This window comes from Motacilla alba, chromosome 4A (genome assembly GCF_015832195.1).
Source record: "Motacilla alba alba isolate MOTALB_02 chromosome 4A, Motacilla_alba_V1.0_pri, whole genome shotgun sequence".
In the NCBI taxonomy this organism is placed as follows: domain Eukaryota; kingdom Metazoa; phylum Chordata; class Aves; order Passeriformes; family Motacillidae; genus Motacilla; species Motacilla alba.
In genome coordinates this window covers 4,306,705-4,322,987 of record NC_052045.1, presented here as the reverse complement: position 1 = coordinate 4,322,987, position 16,283 = coordinate 4,306,705, and the positions used below count along the sequence as shown (strand labels likewise).

Sequence of the window (16,283 nt, the reverse complement as noted above, 5' to 3'; positions counted from 1 at the left end):
CCCATCCTGAAATGCTGTTAAATGAATTCTTTCACATCAGGTTCAAACATTTTGAGGCACAGACTCCTTGAAGGAGTGTGCTTTAAGCAACAGACAGAAATTTGGGACTAAATCTCTCCACATGAATGTTGTCTGAGAGTTCAGCTCAGCTCCCTGTGACCCACAAACTTTGCTCTGGCAGATGGGTTTAACCTGTCAGACCCACTGCTACTGTCCGTGCAAGGGGGCTCCTGTTTGAAGGGGTTTCTGTGGATTTGCATTAAGATTTTGAGATCTTCAGCTGGAAGGCAGCATAACAAAACCATTGCATAGCTGTGGTGATGTAGAATATCAGTTCAAGGATGTGCTCAAAGATGCATAAGAATTTTACTGCAGGATATGGGTTAACTGAGGCACTTCTCTGCCAGGGTAATTTTCAACAAAGGAAATTTTCCAAGTTGAAGAGCAGAATTCACCTAATTATCACAGTTGGTAGGGATGATGTCATCATTTGGTAGCCAAAATAGGTTATTCAGTTGCATAAGACATTTATTTTGACGTATTTCACTCAACTCCCCTTGTATTTATAATCATAAGGATAAAGTCCATTGGGTTTGTTCTTTTTTTTTTTTTAAAGTGGACATGGTTGGAGTGGAGAAGATAGTTTAGAGATGCAGATATTCTTCTACAGCAGAACTGTACATGCATGTACATTTTATTGACATTTATGGATATTTTCTTTTCCTTTAACCACTTGACTTTCATGCACCTGTAGTTTTTACAGTGCTAAGAATTAAAATTATCTGTTTATTCTTGGTTAGTTATTAGAATAAGAACTTCACTTGTAATTCCAGTTGGATTTGAGGGGTTCTATTGACTTGTTTTCCTTTGCAGTGTAAAACCCTGTCTGGGATTTGTGACCACATCATTTCCCTCTCCTCTGACTCTCTGGTGTCCCAGTCTGCACATCTCGAGGTCGTTCATCTCACCAGCATCATGCCCAGTGAGGGGTTGGTAAGTAGCAAAGCAGCTTCAAGTTTGACTCTTAGAATGCCCAGCACAAGCCTCAGTTCTTCAGGGTGATTTGGTTTTTAAATTTATCAAGAAATCCAAACGTGTTTTCATGCAATGTCCTAATTTTTTTTGGTAAGCTGAATCAGATTTCTGAAGGTGGTTTAATTGACATTTATCTAAACAAAGGGATTTTTTGGGGTCTTTTCAAACTTAAACCTGTTTTACCTAGGGCTTCACGTGTAACTGTATGAGTGTTAAAGCTATGATCCTTTGACAGCCAGATTGCAGTTTTTAGAATGCACTGAAATAATCCCCGAATGCAAACACATACAAATAAAATTAACTAATGTCATTCATGTCCTTTCAAAATGATTATTAGCAAGTCTGTGCCTTGAACTTGCACAAATGGAGTTTCATGCCTCCCTAGTGATCAGTTCAAATAAAACTTTCAGAAGTATCATCCCAGGAACAAAATAAATCTCTTTTATTTGTAAATTGTTGCTCACTGAGCAGCCTGGTTGGATGGCTCTGGACATCCCAGCTGCTCTGCATTGGTGGTGGGTCACAGCAGTGAAATGTTCTGCAGGGACAGTTTCAGAATTATTTTGCTGCAGCTTTCAAATATTAATTACTGATATGCTTTTTGGGACAATGGATTTTTGTGACATTTTAGTGATTGGTGGGTAAAGATTTCTGCCTCTCCTCTGTAGTCTCTCACTTTGCAACCATTTGCTATTGGTGGGCTGTAGGAACATAAGGATTGTGCTTGGGAACCCAAGACCCCCATAAAAGCTGGAGTGGAAGGTGGCACTGGGGTGTTCTCACTCACTCTCCTCAAGAGCCAGGCTGCTTTTCCCAGCACAATCTCCTAAACTGCCTCCAGCTGCCTTCTCAGAATTCTTTTTGTTTTTATTTTCTCCCTACAAGAAGATTAATTCAGGAATGTTGCTTCTGGGCTGAAGGAAGCAGTCGTAGGAGGAAAATAAGGGGGAAGTGGGGAGTGAAATTGGCAGCCATGAGGCTTCTCCACAGAAAATCCCCAAACTGGCAAATCAAAACCCACTTGAGTGCCACTCTACACCTTGTGACATGTTTCCTGTTTGTAATTCAGCGTGATTTACAGATTTTAAATTTCTGTTAGTTGAGACACTTTGTATTATTTCAACATCTTCCTCTTTGTTCTGACATTGAATAGCGACAAACGTCATATGCAAATACTGTCAGAGTTACAAGGGCATAATTACTCTGAGGTATGCATATTAATCTGAGAATGACATATTTTAATAACATGAGGGGGTGTTGTGTGACTGCACAAGTTTACTTTATTCTGAGGCTGATTTAGTCAACAAAGAACATTGCCACAGCATAAAGCACACTCAATTTTGATTCCGTGGCACCGCAGATGCTCAGCCCAGTGTGCAATCCTGAGCACAGATTCAATTCCCATCCTGAGCACAGATTCAATTCCCATCCTGAGCACAGATACAATTCCCTCGCTGTGCTGCTGCATCCTTATGGCCAAGCATGTTCCCTTTATGGCCCAGTTTCCCCTCTAGCTCTGATTTCTGGGTTAGTGCAGGGTGCCCAGGAAATGCAGGTCAGTACATTTGCAGGAGATACACTGTGAGTATCCCAGTGCTTTTGACTTGCATTAGGATTCCTACACCCTGCAGGCCAGCACTCTGCATGCCTTGCCTTTCTATGCAGACATGGGGTGTATTTCTGCTGGTCTAATTAGGGGGAAGTTCATTGTCAGGGCTGCAGAGAAGGTGAACACAGAGGGGCATTTTCCTCAGAGATGATGGAGCACCATAAGCAGGGCTTGGTGCTGCTGATGCTTCCCATGCAGTGATGGCTCTGGATCAGGCTGGTGCAGCGCAGGAGTGGAATCTACCCCAAAAAGAGCGTTTCCTGGGGGGATCTGAGATTTCCTGGAGTGCAGGCTGAGGCAGGTGTCTGTCAGGAGCTCTTGGCAGGAGCTGCCCATAAAGTGTTGGAATGTTATTTAAGCTGCGGGGTGAGCAAGGTGAGAGTTGGTGGCTGAGATGTTGGGGCCTTTCCTGTGGCTAACATTCCTTTTTTTCCTGGTAGAACTTGAGGGTCTGTGCTGGAATGGTCCTGGCTGGATGGACAGGGGTTGGGAGAACCCCTGTGTGGCTCTCCATCCACGACGTGCCCATGAGTTAAGAGCCAACAAAAGAGCAGGGAGTGGGCACTGCTGACAGAGGACATGAGACAAATACTGCAATCAAAACTGCCTGGCATTTTCTCCTTTTTTTCTCCCCTTTTTCCCTTAGATGAAGTGAAATCACAGTGAATGAGTGAGTTTTCTGTGCCTAATTGTGAAGGCACTGTAACGTGTTAGGTTGGAAAGTTCCTTGTAATCAATTTTGCTGACACTGTGTTCTGTTTAGAAGAAAATATGAAAAAAAGGACTATAAATGGGAATAAAAGAAAAATCATGTGAAAAGGAAAAGAAAACATTAATCAGAATCAAATATAGAACAGAGTAATGAATTACAAATGGCTTTCTCATGATTGTATAGAGGATTTTTTTCCACAGGATATCTGCTCCATTCAAGAGAGAAATGAGCACTATTCAGTGAATGGAAAGTATTCAGAGTTCCATTTTTATCCTTATCATTCAGTGTAGGGGTTGAGGCCTGATTTACCACACTCCAGCTAAGCTCTGCAGTCCCTGGAGTTACTAATTTCATCGTGAGTTGTTTTATTTATTTTTTATATGGCCTTCCTGAGTGCTTCACAGGCACTAATTAATTCATCCTCACAACACACTTGTGAAAAGGATACTGTAATTTTAGTTTTAGAGGTAGGAAGCTAATGCACAGCAGTTGGTGTCAAAATCACCAAAAATGTGTTTTTCAAGAGCAGCTCAATGTACAATTTTTCAGAACATTTGTTACCTTTATAGCATAAATTTAAAACACAGGCTCTCTTGGGTTTAAATGTAGCTCTAATTTTCAGAGCTACTGAGAACAGGGTTCATCCAGGGTTGGCACCTAGAAACCAAACACAATTATTTGCCATTGGAGAAAAGTGTGTATTGTAAATAACTCAGATTTATGAAAGAATTCAGTCATCTGGAATGATATTCAGCTGACTAAATTATGAGTCTTCCCAAATTTTCAAAACTCCTTTTGCAAAATTTTTATTGCATGCCTTCTCATTTCTTCCCGAACGAGCCAGGAATCCTATTGACATTGCAGGAGCTCCCACATAAATGGAATTAATTCCCAGGTCCAAGTCCACACAGTTGCTGCACGGAGTCAGAGCTCCTGCAGGGCACTGTCTGTGTGTTTAATTGTGTAAATAAATTCTGGATCATAGAGCATTTTCACAAAGGGACTCTGAGTCTTTGGAATGTGCATCTTCAGTTCCAGCATTTTAGAACTTTCCGTCTGTACTTTTAGGAGCTTTATGTCACCCATTTATTTTTTTTTCCTCTCTAAAATACCTTCTTTGCATTCAGCTTTATTAAAGCCTGGCCTTATCTGCAGCCTTCCCAGGACACTCTGTGTGCTGTGCTTTCCTGGCAGTTTGCTGGACAAAGGAATTTGCATTGGGAACACTTGGTTTGGGGTCTGTTCCAGGTCCTGGCGACTCTGTTTGCATCCTGATCTCTGCAGGCACTTGTTGGCCTCCAGAAATATATTGGGTTTTTTCCCTCTTTTTTTTCCATTTCTTTCCCTGCTTCACCAGACAAATTAGTTCCTCCTTTTCCCTATTTTGCCACTGATTTTTCCGTGGAAAATACTGAAACACCCTCCATGTATTTTCTGTTTCATTTTGAAGTGACTTTAAGGATTGTAAAGCACTTTTTCTCCTGAATTGCAGCGCTGGGTATGGTAATACCATTCATATCTGAAGTGCACAGCATAATCAGCACGAACAAGATGTCTGGAAGGCAAAGCTTTGTTTCAAACAATCAATTTGACAAACTTCAAATAAATTCCTGCGCTAAGAAAGTATTAAATTGTGAGAATCACCGTTAGCTCTGGCAGAACATGCAGACATAAATTTTTAGGAAATTGAATAGAATAAAATAACTTTGTGATTTAAGAAAATTGCCTCCTCACTTTAAATTTTTTTTGGCTTGATGGATCTACAATAAGCCCTTGAGCCAGGAGTTTGGGTTGCTGTTGGCAGCTCCTGAGCTTGCTGCTAAATCCTTGGGGATGAAGGTTGATGAAAGGCTGGAGAACCTTGCTATGATTTACCTCCTTCTGTGCCCAGAGCCAGCTCTGGAGCAGTTTTGCTGTCACATAAACAGGCAGCATTTTATTGGAGATTTCATAGAGATACAGAATGGGATCATGGAATGGCTTTTGAAGTTTGGGGCTTTTTTCTCCCCCTCCTGCTCTTGGATGATTGGGGATTGTCCATAGTGAGAGATTATTGCAGCCAGTATTATTTCAGATGAAACTTGTTTTTTTAATCTTCTGAACTTGATGTCCAGCTCATATACCCAGAGACCATTTCTGTGTAAGATGCAGCTTTAATCTTATTTGATGAGATTAATGATTCCTCTTAAGCAGGAGATTCTAAACAGGGAGACAGTTGGGGTTTTGTTGTTTGGATTTGTATCTTCTGATGTCTGTGGAATGTTTTCTTCCTTCCTTCTGGAAAAAAGGAGAACTTCTATCCCTTTTCCTTTTACTTTTTTTTTTCTCTTTGTCTGAGCTTCTCCCTGCTGATAGAATCACTGTAATCAGACACACTTTAATTAAGATGTATGCTGCTAATATTCAGAGCCTTCTTCATTTTTCTGCAGAGGGAATTTTCCTGTTTCATTCAAAGAATTAAAGAAAAGCAAAGATTTTTATTTATAAAAAAATTGGTTTTTATGAAACCAGCTGTGTGATGTTGGAAAACTGAAAAATCTGAACAAACAGCCAAACTGTCAGATGCACAGAATCTTCTTTATGAAGGGCTGTTCATCTATCCAGTGTCCAGCTACCCTCTCACACAGTGCTTCTCTTCCTGTGGCATATGTGATTTAAGGTGGTGGAAGCCAATCTTTCCCATTTTCACAAGAAAGGAACTGCAAGATAAGCAAGAAGAAAAAGTGGAATATGAAGGCAACTTTTTTTAATGGGAAAATGCCTGGCCTAAAACTGTCAGGGTGTTCATCTAATTATTTTGAATTATTTTTAAAGGCTTACAGAAACTTGACAAATTTCCATCATGCCTGACATATAAAGGCTCTCATAGCCTAAAAGCCCAAACAAAACCAAATTTGCTTGTACAGAAGAATAAAAGAAGTTACTATCTTAAGTATTTTGAGAAGTGGAAGTTGTCTTGCAGGAAGGAAAGTAAAGGTATTTAAATTTGGGCAAAGGACTCCATAAGGCAGAAAAAAATTTTTTTTTAGAGGGGCTTTTTAATGGTATGAAAATTAAACAAAAAACTCCATCACCTTCTCAAAGCACTGTCATGGCATTCATTTAAATGCATTTATGTAACTTTGATAGTTGAAATAAGATTAAAGAACCACTTTTTATGGGGCAAAAGATCAAGGGGTGAAAGAGTTCCCTGGTCGTCTGTGGCATTACAAATCTGCATCTTTGCTGCCACTGCTTCCCTGTGCAGGAATAATTGTTGACACTTAAGAACACACTGCTGTCATTATATCCTGCTTAATTAGCCAGATGATTCTGCAAGAAAATTTCCAAGGAAATTCCCCTGACAACTGGATATGCTGTTTTCTGGGGAAAAGTCTCTTCAAAATGGGGTTTGAAATGGTTGATGCCTCCCCATATGTTTTCAAAGGTCAGATTTTAATTAAAAACCTTTAATTCACTTTGTCACTAGGGGACAGTGGCAGTTGCTCAGAAACAGCCAGGGTTCTCGGTTTGATGCCTGAGAAACATTTCCTTGTTCTCTAACACAGGTCAGTGTCATTCTGCAGAGTTTATGCCTGACACATCAGTTATTAAAGAGCAACTATTTATTTCTAGATGTTCACCAGCCTGAGCCATCTTCACAGAGGAGAATCCTTGACTCTTGCCTTATCTCGAGATAAGGGGTGCAGCCTGTTATTCTTTTCTCTGAGATCATTGTTGACATTCAGGAATAAACCAGGGAGACTAAAGCCCCATTCTTGGGGAGGAAAAAAAATTAAAAAAAGAGAGAGAGAGAGAGAATAATTTTGAAAAAGGACTCCTGTGATATTTTGCTTCTAAGGGCAGGAAACAGATCAGTAAGGGAACAAAAAGAAAGTCGGGAACAGAGTCACTGGGATGGACAGGGCAGGTTGTGACAGGGTAGGACAGGGTAGGAAAAGCCTGGTGGGACAGGAGTGGACTCTGCTGAGTTTGCAGAGCAGGAGGAAGGCAGGCAGAGCTGGGTGGAGAGGGCAGCAGGGGAAACTGGAGGGAAAGAGGCAGGAGAAGGCTCCATGCCAGGCGTAGGTGCCACCCCAGAAGGGTCTCTGCCACACTGGCCAAACCTGGTCACTCCAAGGTGACCAAACAATTATCTGGATGTCACTGCCTGAGCTGAACCATATGAAGTAAAAAATTAATGTAAGAACTGTGATATTTTTTTACATAGAATAATCTTTCCAGCTTTTCAGGTAAATATATGTCAGGGGGATGCTCTGCTCCTGTAATGGTCGACAAGAAACAAGCTCATTATTTTTCTTTTGGGAAAACAAGGATGAAAGCTCTATGTAGGATAATTTGAAGGCTATGAGTCATTCACTGAAATTGTTTATTTTTTTTTATACATTCTTAAATTTTAATAACTAGGATGAAAGAGCAGATAACAAAATGGAGGGTAATTTTGTGTGATTAGTCAGGTTTTATGGCTCTCCAATGGCACCTGTTAAGAGATAAAATTATAATTTGATTTTTTCAAAAATACACAGAGATTAAATAGAGTCTAAGAACTTTAGGAAGAAATAGGTGGTAAAATTTAGTGCAAAGTTTAGCACTCTGTCCTCTTGTGGCTTTAAAAATTTCAGTCTGTTGGGTTTTTTAAGTAGGGAATGAAACTCGTCAAAGCAAGTGGGATGTTAGGACTGTGATATTAAATTTGATATAAAAGTGTGGCTGGAAATGTGTTCCTGAGGTTGACCAAGAAGTAAAAGAGCAGGAATGTTGTGTAATGTTCTCATGAAAAGTTCACTGTGGAAATTCAGCATAACTCACACTAGATGGGCAAAATTTCTTCTCAATAACATCCAAAAAAACCCCAAAAAATTAGGTTTTTAATGGAGATTCCCTATCCCAATGTCCATTGGAGCCTTCAGCTTTCCAGGATCCTGTTTGTGTCCTTGAGCTGGCAAAGAGAACTTTGTCCTTAGCTGTTGCAGGGACCACAGAGAGAGCAGAACAGCAAACATTGATAAAATTAAACAGCTCTAAAGAAGAAAATTCTGAAAAGTTCACCAGCAGCTTCTTTCCTCCAACTTAATCCCATTTTGTGAAGCTGATTTCAAGACTGGCAAGATTTAATTTGGATCTTTGGTTTTCACACATGAAGTAGTTTGTAAAGCAGACTATTTTAAGAGAACAAATGAGATGTGGAGTAAAACCTAAAGCAGAGTTTCCTGTGCAATAGTGTTAAGCAACCAGCCAGCAGTCAGCTTTGGACAATCTTTATTTTCAAGATTTCAATCCATTTAAAACATGCTGAACTGGAATTAGTTTACATTAAGGCAGAAGTTACATTTTCCCATGAAAGATCCAAACAGACCCAGCTAGAGGAAGTTGCTCAGGGCCTCATCCAGTCACAATTTGATCATCTCCAAATCAGAGATTCCACACCTTTGCCAGCCTGTCCCAGGGTTTTATTTTCCTGATGGGGAAAAAAAAAAAAATCCTTACCCCAGTTCCAACTTGTCCTTTGCTTCTCATGCTCCCATTGTCAGGAAGAGTTTGGCTCCATCCCATCTTCCAGTTTACTTGTGGAGAGCAATATCACCTTAACTTTGTAGGACTTTCAAGGTTTGGGTTTTTCTCAAGGCACTGAGAGGTGGTGTTTGTGTGCCCCACCCTGCCTGAGGATCTCCATTAGCATTCAGGAACCTGGAAGTTGCTTTCTCTGAACAAAATGTTCTTGGTTATTGCTGGGGACTCTAAACTTTGGGGCTGTGACAGCACAAGGTGGTGCAGGGCTGTTGAAAGAACAATAAATCAATAAATCAGCACGATGTACCAGTTAGATTAATTAGATTTCCTAATGTGATGGATAAAGGTGGTGTGTGAAGAGAGGGGAAGCTCTGACCTGGCTCCTCGGAGGGAAGCACGGGAGCCACTGAGCCTCCCTGACATTTGGGGCTCTGAGTGTGCTCAGCTCCACAGACCCCTGCTCTGGTTGGCTCTCTCCATCCTGTCAGTCTCCTCCTTGAAGCAGAATTCTTGATGGACTAATTACAAAGCTCCTGTTAGTTCACTAAACTAATTTCGCCCATAAATTAGCAATACGAGCACTGGCTCCTGTCTTTTCTGAGTTAGGTTCTGGCTTTGTTCTTACTGAATCAGGAACTCTTGGAAAATGGGGCATTTAAATTTAAAAACTACTCCTGTTCATGCTTTCAGTTTCAATACTTCTTTTACATCACTGGTAGTAAAAAGAGATCGTGTTAAATATTTCAAATACTGAGTAGACACAAGTTTTCATGCTGATCCTCCGTGTTGAACTCTGCTCACAAACTTTGGAATAAAAAAAAAGTATTAAGTGAGAAAACCCCGCTATTTATAGTGGTCTTGATAAAGATTTGTTAAATTTAGATTTGTAAATGTTAATTGACCACAGCTCCTTCCAGTCTGTTCAAATGTTATGGTCCTTAGAGCAAATCTGTTATTTTAATTATCATGCAAATGTCCTGTATTTGTTTCCTACAAATATTAATTGCCCTTTTTGCTCTATACTTTCCAGGGAATGTATATCAAATCAACATATGATGGACTACATGTAATCACAGGAACAACAGAAAATGTAAGATTCTTTATTTTAAAATACTTTCATCATGCTTACAATTATTTTCTGTGTATCTGCAGTGCATTTTGTAGTATGTAAGCTTGCTTTAAACCAAGACACTTTTTATTAATATTTTTTTCTTTTTATGTATGTGTATCATATTACCTTTGTAAAGACTTAGTACCCTTGAACATAGACATAGAAAAGCCTCTGTGTTGAAATTGTTAATAACTAATGCTATAATAAAGGAAATTCTCAAACTTCTGCCCTCGGTGATTCCTCAAATACTCCTTTCTAACAACATTCCCACACTTTCTCTCTGGCACAAGTGGTTTCCTTTATATTAAGTACATTATATTTTATATTTTCTATCATTTGTAGCAAATATACAGAAGAGATCAATTATCATTTTCATTGTAGCCCCAGAGGTATTAAAAAACCTGAACTAAAATCACAGAGAGTTTTGCAGCTCAAAGATCCGTGTGAGGTTTGAGAGGACACTAAAGAGCGTGACAGGAACAACAGCTCAGCTTCTAAACATCCTCCCCGTTCCTTCACGTGCAGTTCATAATTATAAATTTGAATAATTAAATTGACTTCAACTGCTGCCATCTAATTACTGTGACACACTTCCTAACACAACCCTTCTGCTTCTCATCTTGTCCTTCAGTCACTGCTCCCTCTCAGGCTCAGAGTCCAGAGCTCAGAGCTGGGCAAGAGACAAGTTGAGATTTCATCCAGCTGATGTTGCAGTTGTGGATTGCTGATGCCCAAGGAGCATCAGATGAGCTCTGGGAGATGTAAATCCTGGCTGGCAAGTGCCAGTGCTCTGCTGGCCCATATGGGTGAGCTCCATGTGGGATGTTTGAATTGATTTATATACATTTAGTGGTGTTTATATGGGATTTGTCAGTGCAAACCCGTGGAAAGCCAGATGATTTGTATGTCACAATTTGGGAAGACAATTCTAATGCAAATTAAACTTGAAATTTGTTTGTTTATATTGTCGCCATTGGCAGCATTTAGAAGTCTAAAAATAACTATATGTGTATCTTGGGTGCTGAAAATTATGACTTGATCCATCTTGATTATGTTGGAGAGATTATGTTCACAGATTGAATTACTCATGCTGTAATTAATCCATTTTTTTACTGTAATTCTAATTCATTTCAGAAATATAATGCAGTTTGTAGGGGAAATATTGATATATTGACAATTGAAATTCACAGGAAGAGTTACTAAATTGCCAGCCACTAGAATTTCTTTTTTTTATTTGGACTATCAAAACTTTTCGCTACGACACCACCAGAAGAAATTGCTTTTTTGGTTTTGCTGGAAGTGTAATCACATGTGCAGATAAACCAGCTTCAAAGACCTTTAACTTCTGGTGTTTCAGCAAATTGATTTTTCATTCCTTTTGAAGGGATAATTGACCTCGGAGCCAGTGTTTAATTAGCTCAGCCTCATCCAAGTCAGGAAAGCAGCTAAAAAGAGAAAGAGCCAGGCCTTTGCTGTTCAGCTGAAGTTAACCATTACGGATGGTGCTGTTTACTGCAGCTTCCTGCTTTCCTCTCACGCCCCACTTAAAGCCAGAGAGTTTGTTAAAGTCGTGTTGGATTCCAGGAATATTTCTGTTACATGTTTGTTCCTGGGCTGCCAAAATTCCACAAGTTTCCAAGAAAAGGAGAAAGTGGCTCTGGAGCCAGGTGGGTCCTCACGTCCTGTACCTGAGGACACAAAAAAATCCTGTTTGTTGTAGGGCAGAAGGGCTGAGGGGCTGGAGGTGGGGTGTGACTGCTCTGCCAGGCTCAGCTCAGAGCTGGAGCCCAGCCCAGAGTGACCAAAGCCCTGCCAGGGGGCTGGGCAGGGAAAGGCTGGGGAGGGAAAACCAGGGAAAGGCTGGGGATGTAGAAAAACCAGGGAAAGGCTGGGGAGGAAAAACCAGGGAAAGGCTGGGGATGAAGAAAAACCAGGGAAAGGCTGGGGATGAGGAACCAGGGAAAGGCTGGGGATGAAGAAAAACCAGGGAAAGGCTGGGGATGAGGAACCAGGGAAAGGCTGGGGAGGAAAAACCAGGGAAAGGCTGGGGAGGAAAAACCAGGGAAAGGCTGGGAATGAAAAACCAGGGAAAGGCTGGGGATGAAGAACCAGGGAAAGGCTGGGAATGAAAAACCAGGGAAAGGCTGGGGATGAAGGAAAACCAGGGAAAGGCTGGGGATGAAGGAAAACCAGGGAAAGGCTGGGGATGAAGAAAAAACAGGGAAAGGCTGGGGAGGAAGAACCAGGGAAAGGCTGGGGATGAAGAACAGGCCCCCAGCCCAGAGTGACCAAAGCCAGAGCTCAGGTAGGCAAGGGGGTGGAACTGGGCAGAGAAAGGCTGGGAATGAAGAACCAGAGAAAGGCTGGGAAGGAAGAGCCAGCAGTGGGCAGAAGGTAAAAGCTGTGCTTGGAACAGCCCAGTGCAGCTGGGAATCTCCATGTCCAGGGCTGGCTGATTGCCCTGTTGGCTGATTACTGGGTAATCAATGCCATCTCCTGCTCCCAGAGCCCTGCACGGGGTGATCACCCTTGGGGGGGATGAGTCTCTCTGGCCTTTGCTTCAGAAATAATTGCACTCATTTCCCTGTCAGTGGCAATTTGGGTTTTTCTTGTATTGCCTCCTCTTCTCTTTGTTCCTTTTATTTGTTTATGTTTTATGTTTTTAATCTCCATTCACAAAAGGAATGAGTGGGATTTTGGGATGAAGACAGCTGAGGAGCTCTTGCCTGCAGTGAGGTCATGACCATGAATTTCTCCCCATCACTTTCAGTTCAGATGAATCCTTTCTTCCTTTGTGTTTGACACGTGGCTCGTGTTTATTGTGTTTAACAATTTATGTTTTTGGCTGGCTCCAGGAGATACCCAGGAGCTCAGCTACATTTTGGTAACAGCTTTTTCTCTGTGCAGCTCTTCAGCAGGATTAGAGCCTGGCCACCCCCTCTAGCTGCAAGTGGCTCCTTTTCTGCCTTTCTTAGGAGTCTGTTTGCTTGGCAGGAAGCTTGAACTGTTTCTGGAGGATTATTTTGCTTTTAAAGTTTCAGCAGTATGACAAGGGGCTCTCAGCCCTCTCCTCTCTCTGACCCTGATTTCCACAAGTAAATTTCCCCCCTTGTCCAAGTCTCCTGGCTGAACAGCCAGCTTCCACTGGGGTTTATTTTCCAAGGTGATGTCTTGAATTCTTTGTGGTTTTTTTTCCTCCTGAGTGCCAGGTTGGTGTGCTCTGTGTCAGTAGAACACTTGTAAGCCAGGGCTCAGGGCAAACAATTTGCCTTGAGTTCTCAGCTCTCTCCTCCCGAGCCTGCTGATCTCCTGAACGCCCCTGAGTTCTCTCACAGATTTAAAATTTCATCAAAGTATCTAAAAATAAATTGTAAAATAGTAGTTAGCCGTGTTTGAGTGGCTCCTCAATGGGTTTTAACCCATTTTCATCTGCTCAGAACAAGCTATATTTAGGATAAGAGAGTTTTTCAGCCCCAGGATCACGAAATTATGTGAATTGTGTGTGTACATAAAATCTCCTGAAGAGCAAGTCCCTTACACCCATTTGTACATTACTACATTCTGTGTTCAAGTGGTTCATTTGGCCCTGTCTTGGAAGGGCTGGAGCTGTATGTGAAGGTCTAAATGCCCTGTGTGTGCAGAGCATCCTCAGCTGCCCTCAGCAGTGACTCTGCTCTGTGCAGGACTGAGCCCTGCTTTCTGTCCCACACCTGGCTGGTCCTGGGTGTGTTGTAGCAGATTTAACTCCATGAGATGTGAATTCACCCAGGGTTTTCCCAGCAAGGTTGTGACTGCTCAGCTAAACACAATGGAAAAGCTCAACTGGCCCCAAATGGCAGCTGGAATTCTAGGTTGGAATGCCAAATGGAATTCTAGGTTGGAATGCCAAATGGAATTCTGGATTATTCCGTCAAATGTTATCAGAAAAAATATTGTTCCTTATGAATATGACCAGTTATCATTATTTGACAGCAATAAGGCTTCTTTAGGCACAACTTTCTTGCCTCCTTCAGCATTGTTTTAATTCCTGCTCTTTCCTTCCACCTCCACACCCTCCCTGTAAAGTAAATTTTTCTCTCTTGTCCTCAGTCTCCTGCTGACCAGTGTAAGAAAATCCATGCTGGTGATGAGGTGATCCAGGTCAACCACCAAACTGTGGTAAGTATTTTGGAAATTCTGTGCTGCAGGCTTTGCAGCACAGAAAAGTAAAAAAGCTGGTAAAAAGTACTAATTCTTCTTTGCCCAACTGTATTATTATTATTATTTCTGTCTTTTTGAACATCATATTCACGGCTTATTCTGAATAAGAAAAGGCCCAAATTGAGTCCATAACCAGCCCAGAAGGATTAAGCCACATTTACATTTTGCACAGCTGCTGTTCAACATCATACTCTTCTTATATAAGGAGATCCAAGAATATTTCCTTGAAGTTCTTAGACTTCTCATTATGCACTTGCCAGCTGGTTTAACTTCTCCTCTTGAACAGAATTTTGCATTCTGTTTAATGCAGGATCCAGATTAATAATGCAGAAGTGCTGTAGCAGCCATGTATGCTGAATCTGTTGGGGGGAAGATATAAAAATGATTAAAGAGTTGATAGAAATCTGCCAGGGTCGGGGTTTGGGCATTCTTGGATGAAGATTTTTTTTATGGTACTCATAATCACGTGGATGCTGAACCCCAGCATTGCAGTATGTAATTTAAATATAATTTAAATAGTTCCAGTGTTGCTGGAGCTACAGGTGAAAGGAACACTGGTATTTATTATTTCTTAGACATGACTGGTGACAAGGACAATGGTAACTTCCTGAGAAACTCCTAATTTAGCAATTTCACTTTGTCCTGGTGAGCCCCATCTCCAGACACAGCAGCTGCAAAATTAAGAAATCTCTTTCTGTCTGTCACTTGTGTGAAGTGGAAATATGAAAGTCTGGCTATTAAAATCTTATGATTAGAGAGCAAATATTTTCTCTTGAAAAGAAGTATAACTTATTCATTTACACTTTAAATGTTAATGCAACACACAGCTCTTATCTGTATTAGAGAGTTGTCATAGTTACAAGCTGAAATATGCATTAGGCTGGCTTTCTCCATCAAACACACTCTTCAAGTGACAGATCTGATTTAATCTTTACTCCCATAGGTGAAATCCCCCATTCAGCTTCTCAAGAATTGGCTTTTTTAGCAACTCTTTCCATGTCTGTTATTACAGCAGGCTCACGGTGGTTGATACTTGTAATCCCTTTCCACCTGAGGGCACAGGACCAACAGCAGAGTCAAGTGCCATAAAAGACTTTTTTTTTTCTAAAACATCCCCCCCATAATAACTTAATTATTCATTCAGAAGTTTCTAACAAGCTAAGGAAAGAGATAGATAGCACTGGTTCTTTTGGAAATTTATTCTTGCTTTGAAATGGCTGGGAAAGTCTCATTGTGTCTTCAGTTTGGAAAGTCAGGCAGTAAAAGTGAGTGTTTGCGTGGCTCAGAGCTGTGTGTCCAACTCTCACCCCTCATGGATTAGGAGTTTTGATATTTTAAATATCCCTTAGATCTTCAAGTGTCACTTCTGGCGCTCCTTGCTGCAAACCACCCTCAGCTGTGTTCCTTCTTCCCCCCAGTTTCACGTTATCATGACCCATATTTTGCTTATAATTAGCATTATTTCCATTAGTGGACTGGAATTATTCAAAGGCAACAGCTCATTAATTTCCACATAATCTAACTTCTAATATTTGCACGACCAGCTCATAAAAAGGGTGTAACCCATTTGAAAATAATGACTGGGGGGCCAGAGAACTTGCAGATCTCTGCTGTTCCTACAGGTTTTCCAGAGAAGATTTTATTTTGGTTATTCTAACCAAGACATTTGTTTAAGGTTGATGTTTCTGTAGCATTTTGGTACCAATATGTTATATGATATCAAATATAAATCCTTCAACACAATGTATTTGGAAGAAACTGTTCTGAAGATGAGTAGAAAATGTCATTTTTCCTGACACTGCTGGAAGTACTTCCCTGAGCAGGGAAAGTATGGATCTCTTTTAGCAGATTCCAATCCTATAGCTGGCTACCAGCAGCATTTAATCTGATTTTGACTGAACTAGGCCAGTGTATTTTTTAGACAAATTCATATTCATTTAATATGATCATTTGAGTTTTAAAACTTTCATTGATGTTCCCACAACCTGTAATAAATTGCTCTGGCAGTTAATTATTCTCATTGCTGGGGGAAAAAAAGTCATTTTATTTATAGTCTAAATTTGTCTGGCACAAGCTTCCAGTCCTTTGATCTTGATGTATTTTTA

At 40.8% G+C, this 16,283-nt stretch overlaps 1 protein-coding gene across 3 annotated transcripts in view; it reads left to right on the top strand.

Annotated features, from left to right (window-relative positions):
* The window catches only part of LOC119712882 (connector enhancer of kinase suppressor of ras 2-like), a 167,844-nt gene that overhangs the window by 93,713 nt on the left and 57,848 nt on the right, over positions 1-16,283 (top strand). For all 3 annotated transcript variants that reach the window (XM_038164675.1, XM_038164676.1, XM_038164677.1), the window contains 3 exons: positions 874-993; positions 9,898-9,957; positions 14,068-14,136. In XM_038164675.1, coding sequence (XP_038020603.1) covers positions 874-993; positions 9,898-9,957; positions 14,068-14,136 — 249 coding nt within the window. The remainder of the gene's footprint in view (positions 1-873; positions 994-9,897; positions 9,958-14,067; positions 14,137-16,283) is intronic.